The following is a 15373-nucleotide window of genomic DNA, read 5'->3' as shown; positions in this document are numbered from 1 at the left end:
GAACTGTTGCTCGTTAACAGTGAATGCACTCAAATCTAGCCTAAATCACGTAGAGTAGTGTGCATTGCCTGCTGCAAATTACTGGCTACTGACATCTTGTGGTGAAAATGTTGACCAGAGTTGTGCTAAAGCAGATAAGATGGGGCACTGCACAGCAGTACGGGTTACTTTGGAACCATATCCCAATTCTGAGAATCCTGTGCAGAAAATGCATATGCTTGGTTTAATCTACATTTTGACATTCAGCCTCTGAATTTGTGCTGGAAATTCATTGACACCAAATTTCTAAAAAGATGTACTGTAACAGAAAAGCTCACTGAACATTAGCATTATCAAATTGTTTGTGTTTTAGGTAGAACTTTTAAGATGTGGTTTTTGTTTCTAGCAATGACTATTTAATAGTGGCTGCTCTGGAGCTCTATATATTATATATGAAAGTGAGGAGAGAGGACATCATTAATACATATTGTAGTCGTATGTGCCTCTTTCTCCAAGTCTCTTGTCCTCATCTGCATTGATCAAATAGAATTGGATGGGTCACGTGTGTATGTAGATTGCCTACTGGCATCCACCATATTGCTTTCACCTATCACATGTTTTCAGATTACAACAGGTGGAGATGAGACAATGGATGACAATTAAGATGTACTTTTGTTATGTGTGTCTATGGATGCCTATATTCATCAAGGTTCACAGTGTTTAGCTAGGCTTGATACCATAGGATCATGCTGAAAATGGGATGTGTCTCGATGGGGCTAGCCTGAATGAAAGACTTACATTTAACCAGGTTCACTGGGGACATAAAACAATTGCTCAGTAATTTGGTCCCACACCCAGAGAAGGCAACTCCACTGAAGGCAACTCTCCGGGCGCTCTGTATTTAGTATGTGGGTCAATTTCTCACTCGGGTCCAAATGATGCTTCAGAATAAGGCATTTTCAGTGGAAGGTCCATATTTCAGTACAGTTTTAAGCATGGCATAGTTGATAAGTAACTTTGATTCTGCACTTGCAATGCAATGGGGAGAATAAAAGGATGTAACGTTACCTAGCTAGGTTTTCAATTTCACATTTTGTGTTACCGTTTGTCTCCCCAATTTCTTATGGATATGTAATAATATATGTAATATGTAATTACATCACTGGAAATTACCATAGTCACAGAGAATTTTTTTTTTTTTAACCTCAATTTGTTTTTCAATATCAGTGGTGTGTGCGGATCATACGATAAGAAAATGGGTGTGTTGCCTTAACCATCTCAGCTATATGGGCCATTGCCCATTGGATCATTTACAAACGTCCCACCTTCCACCGCTTTTACATTGGTTTAAGCAATATCCGAAGAGCTCGCGATAAACAGGGGAATGGTCTCCAATGGTGATATGTAGCTGCAGCAGATGATACAGCCTGCATCATGGGAGAAATATAAATGTAGTCACGCATTGCAAAAAATATATCTAGACTTGCGTTCAAATGTATCATTGAATGACGCCTGCATTTACTGTATGAATTCGATATTTACAGCTGAGGCAATTTAGCTGCTAGCTAGGTAAAGTAAGCTCGATGCTAATTCGTTTATTAGCCAGTGGATGTTTGGAATCAGGCTAGCTGACGCTACCTAGCAAGCTAGTTCCACCATCCAATTCCACCCATCCAAAATAATAGTGGAACTTCGGCGTGTATCTTCAGCGCGGTTATCGATGCCTTTGAAGAAAGAAATAGCTAAGCCAGTTAGCTATCTAGCAAGCATATGAGAAGGTAAGATAACTATCATAGTCCGCTAACGTTAGCTAGCTCGCTAGCTATGATTTAGAATTTGCCATCAGCCCTCATAACATAATGCACAACTTCATTGGCTCTTTTTTAAATGTTTACTAGTTAGCTTTGTTGTTCAACCCCATGTCAAACTACAATTATTTTTAATGGTGTGTGTATAGATGGATATAACCAACAAAGTTTTGGAAACCAGTATTAATTAGCCAAGTCACCACCTGCTTAACGTTAGCTAACCAGTCACAGAGCCAAACTATTTTTCAGCTTGTAGTTATTGAACACCAATGTTTGTTTGAAATACCGTTATCATGAACTCATTCATTTATGCGCTGGAAATGACTTGACCTCTATCTGCATTAGTTTGACAACTGGGGTGTGTTCATTACAGAAAGTCTACCGTTTAAGAACCAAACTAAACTGGGAGGAACCTACCTGAATGTTTGCATTTCGATTTGGCGTAAGTTTTGTAACAGAATCTGCGTAACGATTACACTCCAAACAGTTGGAAAACAAACTAAAATTTATATTGGACATATTAATTTAGTTCCCGCCCTGTTTGTTGTGTTCGTTTTCGCTGCAAAAGGGAATGTTTTGTAACCCTGCGACGTAATTCATTACGTTGATTCTGTTGCAAACCATTTCTTAAACATAAACAAACAGAACGAAACGAGGATGGAGCCAACCGGAATTTGTCAAATAGAAATTCGTTTTTGTTGCAAAGCGCAACTGTTTGGACTAATGATTACACCCCTGTTTTCTTTCTCACCATGATAATAGGTATTGGATTGAGATTTCACCCAATTTCCTCCACTTGAAGAAAACTGAACTGGCTGAGATGGATGAACAAAGTGTTGAGGTGTGGTCCATTTTGCACATCAGTATACAGTACCAGTCAAACGTTTGGACACCTACTTATTCAAGGGTTTTTCTTTATTTGTACTATTTTCTACTTTGTAGAATAATAGTGAAGACATCAACACTGAAATGACACATGGAATCATGTAGTAACCAAATAAGTGTAAAATAAATCTAAATATAGTTTAGATTCTTCAAAGTAGCCACCCTTTGCGTTGTTGACAGCTTTGTGCACTCTTGGCATTCTCTCAACCAGCTTCATGAGGGATGCTTTCCCAACAGTCTTGAAGGAGTTGGCTGCTTTCCTTCACACTGCGGTCCAACTCATCCCAAACCATCTCAATTGGGTTGAGGTTGGGTGATTGTGGAGGCCAGCTCATCTGACGCAGCACTCCATCACTCTCCTTCTTGGTCAAATAGTCCTTACACAGCCTGGAGGTGTGTTGGACCATTGTCCTGTTGAAAAGCAAATGATACTCCTACTAAGCGCAAACCAGGTGGGATGGCGTATCGCTGCAGAATCCTGTGGTTGCCATGCTGGTTAAGTGTGCCTTGAATTCAAAATAAATCACTGACAGTGTCACCAGCCAAACACCCCACATCATCACACCTCCATGCTTCATGGTGGGAACCACACATGTGGAGATCATCTTTTCACCTACTCTGCATCTCACAAAGACACAGCGGGTTGGAACCAAAAATCTCAAATTTGGACTCATCAGACTAATGGACAGATTTCCACAGGTCTGATGTCCATTGCTTGTGTTTCTTGGCCCAAGCAAGTCTCTTCTTCGTATTGGTGTCCTTTAGTAGTGATTACTTTGCAGCAATTCTACCATGAAGGCCTAATTCACACAGTCTCTGAACAGTTGATGTTGAGGTGTCTGCTACTTGATCTCCGTGAAGCATTTATTTGGGCTGGTAACTCTAATGAACTTGTCCTCTGCAGCAGAAGTAACTGGGTCTTCCTTTCCTGAGGCAGTCCTCATGAGAGCCAGTTTCATCATAGCGCTTGATGCTTTTTGTGACTGCATTTTGACTGACCTTCATGTCTTAAAGTAATGATGGACTGTCATTTCTCTTTGCTTATTTGAGTTGTTCTTGTCATAATATGGACTTGGTCTTTTACCAAATAGGACTATTTTATCTGGTTGAGAGAATGCGAAGAGCGTGCAAAGCTTTCATCAAGGCAAAGGGTGGCTACTTTGAAGAATCTCTAATCTCAAATATATTTGGATATGCTTAACTTTTTTGGTTACTACATGATTCCATATGTTTTATTTCATGGTTTTGATGTCTTCATTATTATTCTACAATGTAAAAAATAAAAGCCTGGAATTGGTAGGTGTCAACTTTTGACTGGTACTATATGTGAATAAGGTATGTTTCTTAAAATTTTTAATACATTTGCAAACATAAAAAAAAACTTTTCACTCTGTCATTATGTATGTCACTGGTTACCTCACTGCAGCTTTAGATAAAGACCCATCTCTGACTTGCTTGTGTGAACAACAAGACACACTGCTCTAACTAGAAAATCTCCTCAGCTGACAGGCGGATGGATGGAAGCACTCCTGAGCTCAGGATGTATTACTAGACTAGAGCTTTTCCTCTCAGCCATCGTTGGCCTTATGCCAATTGAATTAGAATGTGATATTGCTCACCCCACCAGGCAGTCATTTACATTGGTTTGTGCCTCAACTGTACCAAATAAGAATTGATTCCTGCTTGCATGTCCATGACTAAGCCCCCCCCCCCTGACCATTGTGCTGCTAGTTTTTATCACTGTTTGATAGATTGATATTTTCTGTATATTTAGAAAGTTAATTTAATTTACAAAATATCACATTTCTAGTTAGGCCTGTATTAATTGAATGTATCGTACACCACATTTCAAGAGCCTACTGTTTCCTGTCAATTTATAATGGTTCCAGTCTTGCTTTGATAATTTAAAAGCCTTCCATTTCTGCACGTAGAGTATTGCAGAGGTGTTTCGTTGTTTCATCTGTATGGAGAAGCTGCGGGACGCTCGGCTCTGCCCCCACTGCTCCAAACTCTGCTGTTTCAGCTGCATAAGGGTGAGTCTCATGACATGTCGCCACGGGCAATGAGGCCAGCTCGTTAGCGTAACTGCACAGCTGGGTTGTGAGGGAGAAATCTATGCACATTAAAAAGTCTGTTCGGACTAACATGCTTAACTCACAGCATTGGTGAATTAAGCAGAAGCTTTATGAAACTACTTTTCTTGTTTACCAGAGAAATCCAAAATTCCACTTTACATTTTCAAATTATTAAAGTATAGAAACATTCTCATTAGTGTTTACATTGAACTGTCTAGAAATATAGTAAATGAATGCGGTCATGGGTGTTAGGAATCTTGTAGAAATCTATACAACCTCATCTGCAGTGCTGTAATGTAACTTCTCCTATTGACAGCGCTGGTTGACTGAGCAGAGAGCCCAATGCCCACACTGTCGGTAAGCCCTCCTACTACTGTAGTAGTATTCAAAGTAGGGGTTTCGACCCCGGAAAAATTCTAGTGCCAGTATCAATTCATGCTGGTAAAAGAAGCACGTTTCTAAAGAAGTCTTGCTTGAAAAATTATTGAATGTATACTAAACTTGGAGATATGTATGTAACTTCCTTTGGCTATATTGTTTGATTAGATGTTTTTGGATAGACCTAGGCCACTTGTCAAACTCATTTCCAGGAGGGCAGACTGTTTGCAGGATTTCGCTCCTCCCTGGTACTTGATTAATGAAGTAACGTCACTAATTATTAAAGAACTCCCCTCACCTGGTTGTCTAGGTCTTAATTGAAAGGAAAAACTAAAAACATGCAGACACTAGGCCCTCCATGGAATGAGTTTGAAATCCCTGACCTAGGCTCTAGCCACCATTTAGTGGGCATTATATGTCAAGCCTGATCTTGTGTGTGTCCAGGGCACCACTGCAGCTGCGGGAGCTGGTGAACTGCCGTTGGGTTGAGGAAGTTACCCAGCAGCTGGACACCCTACAGCTCTGCAACCTCTCCAAACATGAGGAGAACGACAAGGACAAGTGAGCCCCAGCATCCCTCTCCATCGCTCCCCTGTGACTCGCCGCCTCATTCATAATCACTACCACTGCTTTTTTTTATCCTTCTGTTTCTCTCTGCCCCTTCTACCCCTTTCTGAAGACATTTAAAACGACCTGAACCCCCATTAACCTCTTCAGTCGACCCTCTACTTTTTCGAACATTCTGTTAAAAATCGCGCAACATTTCAGCGCCCTGCTACTCAGGCCAGGAATATAGTATATGCATATGATTAGTATGTGTGGATAGAAAACACTCAGACGTTTATAAAACTGGTTAAATCACGGCTGTGACTATAACAGAACGTGCGTTTCATCGAAAAGTGCAGGAAAATCTGATCACTGAAAATGGAAATAAATATCCTTGCGCTACTTCCAGGAATTGTTCAAAGTGAACCGAATTACATGAGGCCGAGGTTGCAGTGTCTACAGCTTCCACAGAATGTCTAGAGTCTTGTCATTTCATTCGGCTTTGATTCTTGGTCAAACCGAATCAAGGGAACCGATTCCCTCCGGTCTCCGACCGGATGTTTTGGTCGAGCTCTCTCCAGACATTTTTTCGAGACTGACAGCTATAGAATTTACATCGCCTCCTGATGAATTTTATCGCTTATTGACGTGTACTAATACCTAAAGTTGCATTACAAAAGTATTTCAAAGTGTTTTGTGAAAGTTTATCGTCGACTTTTTGAATTTAAAAAAATGACGTTACGTTATCACAGTCTTCATAGATCGATATCTAGGCTATATATGGACCGATTTAATCGAAAAAAAGACCCAATAGTGATGTTTATGGGACATCTAGGAGTGCCAACAAAGAAGATGGTCAAAGGTAATGAATGTTTTATATTTTATTTGTGCGGTTTGTGTAGCGACGACTATGCTAATTATTTTGTTTGCGGGTCTTTTGGGGTGTTACGTGCGATCAGATAATAGCTTATCATGCTTTCGCCGAAAAGCATTTTAAAAATCTGACTTGTTGCCTGGATTCACAACAAGTGTAGCTTTAATTCAATACCCTGCATGTGTATTTTAATGAACGTTTGAGTTTTAACTAATACTATTAGCATTTAGCGTAGCGCATTTGCATTTCCAGAGCTCTAGATGGGACGCCTGCGTGCCAGGTAGAAGCAAGAGGTTAAACAAATGTAGCTTGTACCTGCAGTATGAGGCAAAAGCAACCTAAAATTGTGTCCTTTCAGCTAGGAAATTTGAAGGCCCAGCACATTCTGATGTGGGCTGAGTTTATAAATGGCTGGTTGTTTGGGAGTTGTTTTGTTGACAGTAGCTTGTTTTCCACCCAATTTCCATTAGATTTTCATGCGAATATGGAAAAATATGCGCATTTCCCACCCTTGTTGGCGATAAAAATCAGTGCATGATGACAGTGCACATGTGAAATTGACTTTTTCACTTACGTTTCCATGATTTCAATAAAAACCTAAAGATCAATGTTTCCATCACATTTTCAACTGTCAGACGGCTGTCAAGCATCGATCATCATGTCACCAGAATAAGACCCTTGATATTTAATGGATAGGAGCGTCAAGCTCATCACTGTGCACTTTCACCACCCTATTTAATCTGTAGCCTAATAAACTGCATGGTTTCCCGAGTCGTAGTGGGAGGACCACACACCATATCATCACCTGACTCCCAAGTTTACTTTGATGTGATGGTTATTATATCAATATTTGTACATAAAGTAGTTTCCTCCTCCATTTCTCACATTATGTCTGCGTTTATAACATTTTACAGACCCTTCCTGTTTCCATCACAGCTATCATGATTTTTTTTAAAATACAGTTTGCCTTTACTTGCAAAAAAAACTGGATCGAAACATGGTTAATTATAGAAAATGTATTGAAAAGAGATTCCAGAGGGTCTGGATGTGTCAACCTTATCAGTTATGTGGTTTGTCTACAGGTGTGAGAACCACCATGAGAAGCTCAGTGTGTTCTGCTGGACCTGTAAGAAGTGCATCTGCCACCAGTGTGCTCTGTGGGGAGGCATGGTAAGTGACCCCCAGAGGAGTATTCTCAATCAAGCCCACATCAGTTTGGTATACTCTGACAGTCTGTCCCTCCATTTTATGATCACCACATCTACCCCTTTCCCAAGCATGGTGGCCACACCTTCAAGCCTCTGGCTGAGATCTATGAGCAGCATGTGACCAAGGTGAACGAGGAGGTGGCAAAGCTCCGCCGACGTCTCATGGAACTTATCAGCCTGGTGCAGGAAGTGGTGAGGGGAACTGTGTCTGTATATTATGACATATCGTTTGATTGTTTTTTGTGGCTTGGTTAGACGCGCACATGAGAAAATAGTATCACTAATGCAGTGTTGATTTTAACCGCTAGATGGCACAACGACACTACAGGTAATTATCCTCTGTAGCTAATTATCCTCTACACACTATCCATCTATGATGACAGACGAAGTTACCGTTGTACCAATCTCTGCCTTCATTTGACATGGTTTTCTGGTTCTCTCAGGAGAGGAATGTGGAAGCAGTGCGAGGGGCCAAGGACGAGCGAGTGCGAGAGATCCGTAATGCAGTGGAAATGATGATCGCCCGTCTGGACAACCAGCTCAAAAACAAACTCCTCACCCTCATGGGTACGCTCATTTGGTGACACCATTCCGGGTTCACTCTAGTCACTGTAATGCCCTTCTATGTCACTGAAATATTTTTTTTTTTTACATGAAAATGTCCTCTCACAACAGGTCAGAAGACCTCCCTCACCCAGGAGACTGAGCTACTGGAGTCTCTCCTACAAGAGGTGGAACATCAGGTGTGTGAACTTGTACCATACCACTCACAGCGTACCATTTAATATATTTAACACCAGTAAACCAAAAGGCAATAATAACAGCATAGGTGGCACTACAAGTGGGTTGTACACTGTGTACCTGCTTGAGGGTGTGTGGTCCTGTGGTTTGTGGAGGCAGGTGTTTAAGAAGAGAGTGTGAAGTGTTTCCAGTGGAAGTCTGGCACGCCACACTGCACAGCACTCAGGGTAGCAGGAAGCTGGGGGAGAAAAGGGGGGGGGGGTCAGGTCATAGGTTAGGCTAGCCCTTCTCATGACTCCAATGCTACATTGGAGTCATTCCACGTCCCCTTTGATTAGCTGAGGTGTTTTGGTCAAGTGTGGAATGCTCCATCTAGAAATGGTTGATACTTGATTGCGAGATGATTTTGAAACCTTGAACACCCAACTTAAAGTAACACTCCGGTGTTTCCAGATTTCTATAATTACTTACAATATGAGTGAAATAGTTTTCCTTCCAAAAAATTGTAATTAAGTTTGTTAAAAAGTAGACTTACTTTGTTGGAATGGTGTGGGTGTACCCCAATAACAGAATGGTGTGGGTGTATACCGGTCATTAAAAATATTCATGCTAATCATTAAACAGATTTGTGCGAGTAGAGTACTGATTGGCCAGCTCATCCTCCTCACTAGTATGACATAATATATGAGGAAATGGCAAACATTTTTGAAACTGTCTGTTTTGAAGTGTTTAAAAAAAAAAAAATTATATAATTTTTTTTCTCCAAATTATGCTTTGGCGACATAGGACTCTAGGAGTCAACAACATTTGGGTATGCGTTAACAGAATATAAACTTTTAAAGTTCAAAGGACAGTTACTTTCATTTATCAAAATTTAACATAAAAAATACACATTTTACCACTTTAATCTTTTGTGTGTAACACCTCTTTGAGCATACTTCCGAGATTCCATTAGCTCAGGAAGTGAAATGCAAAACACCTCCATGGGTATGATATGAAAGTATAACTTGCACGCTGTGATTATTAGGGGTTAGACAGAGCGTTGTACACGTTGGCCCCACTGTGGTCAATTGTTCATATGGGAACCCTATGGCTGTATGGCAGCAGGTAGCCTAACGTTTAAGACCGTTGGGACAGTAACCAAAAGCTAGCTGGTTCGAATCCTCGACCTGACTAGGTGAAAAAATGTGTCTGTGTCCTTGAGCAAGACACTTAACCCTAATTTGCTCCTATAATTTGCTCTAAGAGCGTCTTCTAAATGACTTGTTCTTGAGACCAATGCTTAGGTTTAAATTAAAGTAAATCTCAGAGACTTGGATTTAAAAGGAATAGTGCTGAGACTGGTGCAAAAGATATGATGGAAGAAAGCCCGTGTTTACACCAATCCAATTGGTGTAAACAATGAACAAAAATAAACATAACATGTAAAGTGTTGGTCCCATGCTTCATGAGCTGAAATAAAAGATCCCACAAATGTTCTATACGCACAAAAGCTTATTTCTCTCACATTTTGTGCACAAGTTTGTTTACATACTTGTTAGTGAGCGTTTCTCTTTTGCCATGGATTTCCATCCACCTGACAAGTGTGGCATATCAAGAAGTTGATTAAATAGCATGAAAATTACACAGGCGCACATTGTCCTGGGGACAATAAAAGGCCACTCTAAAATGTGCAGTTTTGTCATTCAAGACAATGCCACGGCTGTCAAGTTTTAAGGTGTGTGTGGAATTGACATGCTGACTGCAGGAGATGCTACTAGAGATGTTGCCTGATAATTTAATGTTCATTTCTCTACCATAAGCCGCTTACAATGTCATTTTAGAGATTTTGTCAGTACTTCCAACCGGCCTCACAACCGCAGACTAAGTGCATGGCGTTGTCTGGGCGAGAGGTTAGCTGATGTCAAGGTTGTGAACAGAGTGCCACCTTGGTGGTGGTAGGGATATGGTATGGGCAGGCATATACTACGAACAACGAACACAATGACATTTTATTGATGTCAATTTGAATGCACAGAGATACCGTGACAAGATCCTGAGGTCCATTGTTGTGCCTCTCATCCGCCATTAGCTTTTCCTGTTAGATAGTGACACAAAAGCTAGGCATTTTTGAAACCTGGCCATCTCCTGGCCGCATTTACCAGCCAGCTTCAGTAGCATAAAATCCCCCAAAAGCTTGAACTCCATTACATTTTTCTGACTATTGAGATTTACTTTTAGTTTTCTGAGAGAACTCATGTGAAACTTCAAGAAACCAGGTTGTTCGCCCTGATTTGAAACTCTTGTGAGAAACTAAGCTTTTATGTTTTAGATGAGTCATTGATTGGCAAGATAATCCTGCCCTTTTCAGTCCAGAGATTCCTATATTTCAAAACTGAGCCTAAATTCAATGAAGGTCGCAAGCCCCCTGAGAGAATGGGTGTCCTGGCTTCAACTGTCAGTCACGCATTCAAATTCAGCCATGTGAATCTTTCAGGATGTTTCTCAGGTTCGTAATGCGTTATTCAAACACAATCAATTGAAGAAAAAGATAGCTGTTTTCCGCCCTTCACCCAGATGTTTTCTTATACATTCCACCTTGGGATTTCCATGGCCTGTGGAACTCTACCTTGATATGTCATGCCGCCAGTTAAATGAGATGACTTTAAGCATTAAGGGTGGGGGGGATGGGTCAGGTGTTGCTCTGCGCAGCTCTAGAATTGTGTGTGTTGTTCTGTCCTTCAGCTGCGCTCCTGCAGTAAGAGCGAGTTGATCTCCAAGAGCCCAGAGATCCTGCTCATGTTCCAGCAGGTTCACCGCAAGCCCATGCAGTCGTTTGTTACCACCCCAGTCCCCCCAGACTTCACCAGGTAACATACTAAATCCTACTGCACTAAACCCATTCTAACTGCACTCCCTAGGTACTGTACTTAACCACAGATGATGCCCTGCACTCTCTTTTTAGACTTTGTTGTAGCTGTGTTTTCAAATTGTCGTCAGAGAAAGGAGGATCCACTTTTTAAATATGGATGTTCAGTTTAATTTTGTATTTTCAGATATACATTTCCATTTTGGATGAGTCATAATGCAGCAAGATATTTTTATGCTTTTAATGGATATTTGATGAAATTGAGCTGTAATTACGAAACATCTCCCCCCCACACACACATACAGTGAGCTGGTTCCTGCCTATGACTCAAGCACTTTCGTTCTGGCAAACTTCAGGTAAAAAAAATCCTCATCACTCTTCCTCATCTAGTCTTGAAAATGCTCTGATATTCAGCTTGAGTATGTTAAGCGGAAGAGGATGGCTGAAGTTCTACATGCCCGTAACCAATCGTGCAAATTTATTATTTTTTTGTTGCCTTGTTTAACTTATTTAACTTATTTATTTTGTACATAATGTTGCTGCTACTGTCTCTTATGACTGAAAATAAATAACATCTGGAAATGGAACTGGGATTACTCACCACGAACTGGAAGAAGCCTTTTCCTTTAACGAGAAAGATACACATTTGTGTGAAGAAAATAGGACCCAGATGGGCTGCCTTTTTGAAAATCCGTAGGCGAGCAAGTAAACTCCCACTGCCATCAATTCTACTTGCTAACAGGCAGTCATTGGAAAATAAAATTGATGGCTAACGATTATCCTACCAACGGGACATTAAGAACTGTAATATCTTGTGTTTCAACGAGTCGTGGCTGAATGACAACGCGGATAATATAGAGCTGGAGAGATTTCAATGCACCGGCAGAATAGAGAAGCTACGTCTGGTAAGGTGGGGGGGGTGTGTATCTTTTTGCCAATAACAGCTGGTGAGCGATGTCTAATATTAAATAAGTCTTGATCTTGAGGTATTGCTCGCCTGAGGTAGAGTACCTAATGATAAGCTGTAGACCACACAATATACCAAGAAAGTTCTCATCTATATTATTTGTAGCCCTCTATTCACCACCACAGACCGACGCTGGCACTTAGGACACTCAACTAACTCTAAGGCCATAAGCAAACAAGAAAATGCTCACCCAGAAGCGCTGCTCCTAGTGGCCGGGGACTTTAATGCAGGCAAACTTAAATCAATTTGACTAAATTTTTACCAGCATGTCACATGTGCAACCAGAGGGGGGGGGGGAAACCTCTAGATCACCTTTACTCCACACACACAGATGCGTACAAAGCATTCCCTCGCCCTCCATTTGGCAGTTATTCTATCCCTGATTCCTGCTTACAAGCAAAAACTAAAGCGGGAAGTACCAGTGACTCACTCAATATGGAAGTGGTCAGATGACGTGGATGCTACGCTACAGGACTTTTGCTAGCACAGACTAGAATATGTTCCGGGATTCATCCAATGGCATTGAGGAGTATACCTCCTCAGTCATCGGCTTCATCAATAAGTGCATCGCGATGTCGTCCCCACAGTGATCGTGTATCCTAACAAGAAGCCATGGATTACAGGCAACATCAAGCTAAAGGCTAGAGCTGCCACTTTCAAGGAGCGGGACACTAATCTAGATTCCGCTATGCCCTCAGACGAACCATCAAACAGGCAAAGCGTCAATACAGGATTAAGATTGAATCCTACTACACCGGCTCTGACGCTTGTTGGATGTGGTAGGGTTTGAAAACTATTATGGACTACAAAGAGTAACCCAGCCTTGAGCTTCCCAGTGACGCGAGTCTAACAGACAAGCTAAATGCCTTTTTATGCTCGCTTTGAGGCAAGCAACACTGAAGCATGCACGAGCACACCAGCTGTTCTGGGTGAGTGTGATAACGCTCTCGGTGTTACGCACGCCTCTATGAAGAGGGAACGCGACACCCTGCTACAACTAAACTCTCCGTGAAGTGAAAAAGGTATGGACTGTAGGTGCGAGTAAGGATGACAACAGACAATGTGGTACCGTTTACAAGGACTTTATTCCTTTACACGGTAATATGGGGAAAAGGGGCTGGACGGAACCAAAGCAAAGAAAGTAAATCTCAAAGCCCCCCCTCTCCTATCTTACCTGCCTACCCACTACTTACCTAATTTAGCACCACCTGGTGCCCTAACCAAAATACAGGGGTTGTCCGCCCAGGTCTTACCTAGTGTGCCTAGACAGCGAATATGCTACGGGTATATGTATGCCCGCGGGCCTCTTGCCTAAGCACTCCCTAGGTGCCTTCCCCTTCCACCCTGGGAACAAATTAAAAAGAATATTAAACAATTTCACAAACAAACTAAGGACATCAAATAAGCTGTATCTGAGCAACAAACTCACAAAACATACCAACTCTCAGCAATGAACTCCCAGCAAAATCTCTTTCCTACAATATTCCCTCTCTCCTGAACAGAACTCTGGCTTTTATATATCTTCAGATGGAATGGGTAATTGGAGACAGCTGTCTTGACGAGGGGGCGGGGTCAGCTCTCCAATTAGCCATGGAGTCGACCAATCAGCTGCTTGAGGGATTTCAGGAAGCCATTTCCTGAAATAAACACAAACTACAACACATAAACTGGGGAACGTAACACTCGGTAGCTGATGTGAGTGAGACTCGGGGCCAGATGGACTCAAATCATGTGCGGACCAACTGACAACTGTCTTCACTGACATTTTCAACCTCTCCCTGATCCAGTCTAATACATACATGTTTCATGCGGACCACCATAGTCCCTGTGCCCAAGGAAGCGAAGTTAACCTGCCTAAATGATTACCACCCCGTAGCACTCACGTCGGTAGCCATGAAGTGCTTTGAAATGCTGTTCGTGGCTCACATCAACTGCATCCTCCCTGATACCCTAGACCAACTCCAATTCGTATACCGCCTCAACAGATCCACAGATGACGCAATCTCAATTGCACCACGCTGCTCCTTCCCACCTGGACAAAAGGAACGCCTATGTGAGAATGCTGTTCATTGACAACAGCTCAGCGTTCAACACCATCGTGCCCACAAAGCTCATCACTAAGCTAAGGACCCTGGGACTAAACGCCTCCCTCTGCAACTGGATCCCTGGACATCCTGACAGCCCGCCCCCAGGTGGTAAGGGTAGGAAACAACATGTCTGCCACGTTGATCCTCAACACTGGGGCCCCTCAGGGGTGTGTACTTATACCCTCTTGTACTCCCTCTTCACTGACGACTGCGTGGCCAAACACGACTCCAACACCATCAAGTTTGCTGACGACACAACAGTGGTAGGCCTGATCAACGATGAGACTATAGGGAGGTCAGAGAACTGGCAGTGTGGGGCCAGGACTGCAACCTCTCCCTCAATGTGAGCAAGACAAAGGAGCTGATCGTGGACTACGGGAAAAGTTTTGCCGAACAGGCCCCCATTAACATCAACGGGGCTATAGTGGAGCGGGTCGTGAGTTTCGAGTTCCTTGGTGTCCACATCACCAACGATCTATCGTGGTCCAAGACAGTTGTGAAGAGGGCACGACTGGTTGCATCACCGCCTGGTATTGCAACTGCTCGGCATCTGACCGTAAGGCGCTACAGAGGGAAGGTAGTGCGTACAGCCCAGTACATCACTGTTGCCAAGCTTCCTTGAATCCAGGACCTATATAATAGGCGGTGTCAGAGGAAAGCCCATAAAATTGTCAGACTCCAGTCACCCAAGTCAGACTATTTTCTCTGCTTCTGCACTGCAAGCGGTACCGGAGCACCAAGTCTAGGACCTAAAGGCTCCTTAACAGCTTCTACCCCCAAGCCTTAAGACTCCTGAACAATTAATCAAAAGGTCACTGGACTGTTACATTGCCCCCCCCCCTCCTCCCATTTGTTTTGTACACTACTTCTACTCGCTGTTTATTATCTATGCATATTCACTTCACCCCTACCTACATGTACAAATGACCTCTAACCTGTACCCCCGCACGCTGACTCGGTACCTGTACCCCCTCTAT

General features: G+C 42.3%; 1 protein-coding gene across 2 annotated transcripts in view; it reads left to right on the top strand.

Annotated features, from left to right (window-relative positions):
• Nucleotides 1-1341: 1341 nt before the first annotated feature.
• Nucleotides 1342-15373, top strand: part of LOC123999393 (E3 ubiquitin-protein ligase TRIM37-like) — a 34435-nt gene continuing 20403 nt past the window's right edge. The window contains exons 1-12 of one of the 2 annotated variants that reach the window (XM_046305155.1): nt 1342-1757; nt 2161-2229; nt 2550-2628; nt 4604-4705; nt 5064-5104; nt 5570-5686; nt 7628-7715; nt 7823-7945; nt 8197-8320; nt 8429-8496; nt 11219-11343; nt 11648-11698. In XM_046305155.1, the coding sequence (XP_046161111.1) occupies nt 2608-2628; nt 4604-4705; nt 5064-5104; nt 5570-5686; nt 7628-7715; nt 7823-7945; nt 8197-8320; nt 8429-8496; nt 11219-11343; nt 11648-11698 (860 nt within the window). In that variant the 5' untranslated portion in view covers nt 1342-1757; nt 2161-2229; nt 2550-2607. The remainder of the gene's footprint in view (nt 1758-2160; nt 2230-2549; nt 2629-4603; nt 4706-5063; nt 5105-5569; nt 5687-7627; nt 7716-7822; nt 7946-8196; nt 8321-8428; nt 8497-11218; nt 11344-11647; nt 11699-15373) is intronic. The other variant, XM_046305154.1, reaches the window with a different exon arrangement.

The sequence above is a fragment of the Oncorhynchus gorbuscha genome, linkage group LG16 (assembly GCF_021184085.1).
Source record: "Oncorhynchus gorbuscha isolate QuinsamMale2020 ecotype Even-year linkage group LG16, OgorEven_v1.0, whole genome shotgun sequence".
Lineage (NCBI taxonomy): Eukaryota > Metazoa > Chordata > Actinopteri > Salmoniformes > Salmonidae > Oncorhynchus > Oncorhynchus gorbuscha.
Note: the sequence above shows the minus strand (reverse complement) of the source record. Positions and strands in the feature narration are given on the sequence as shown.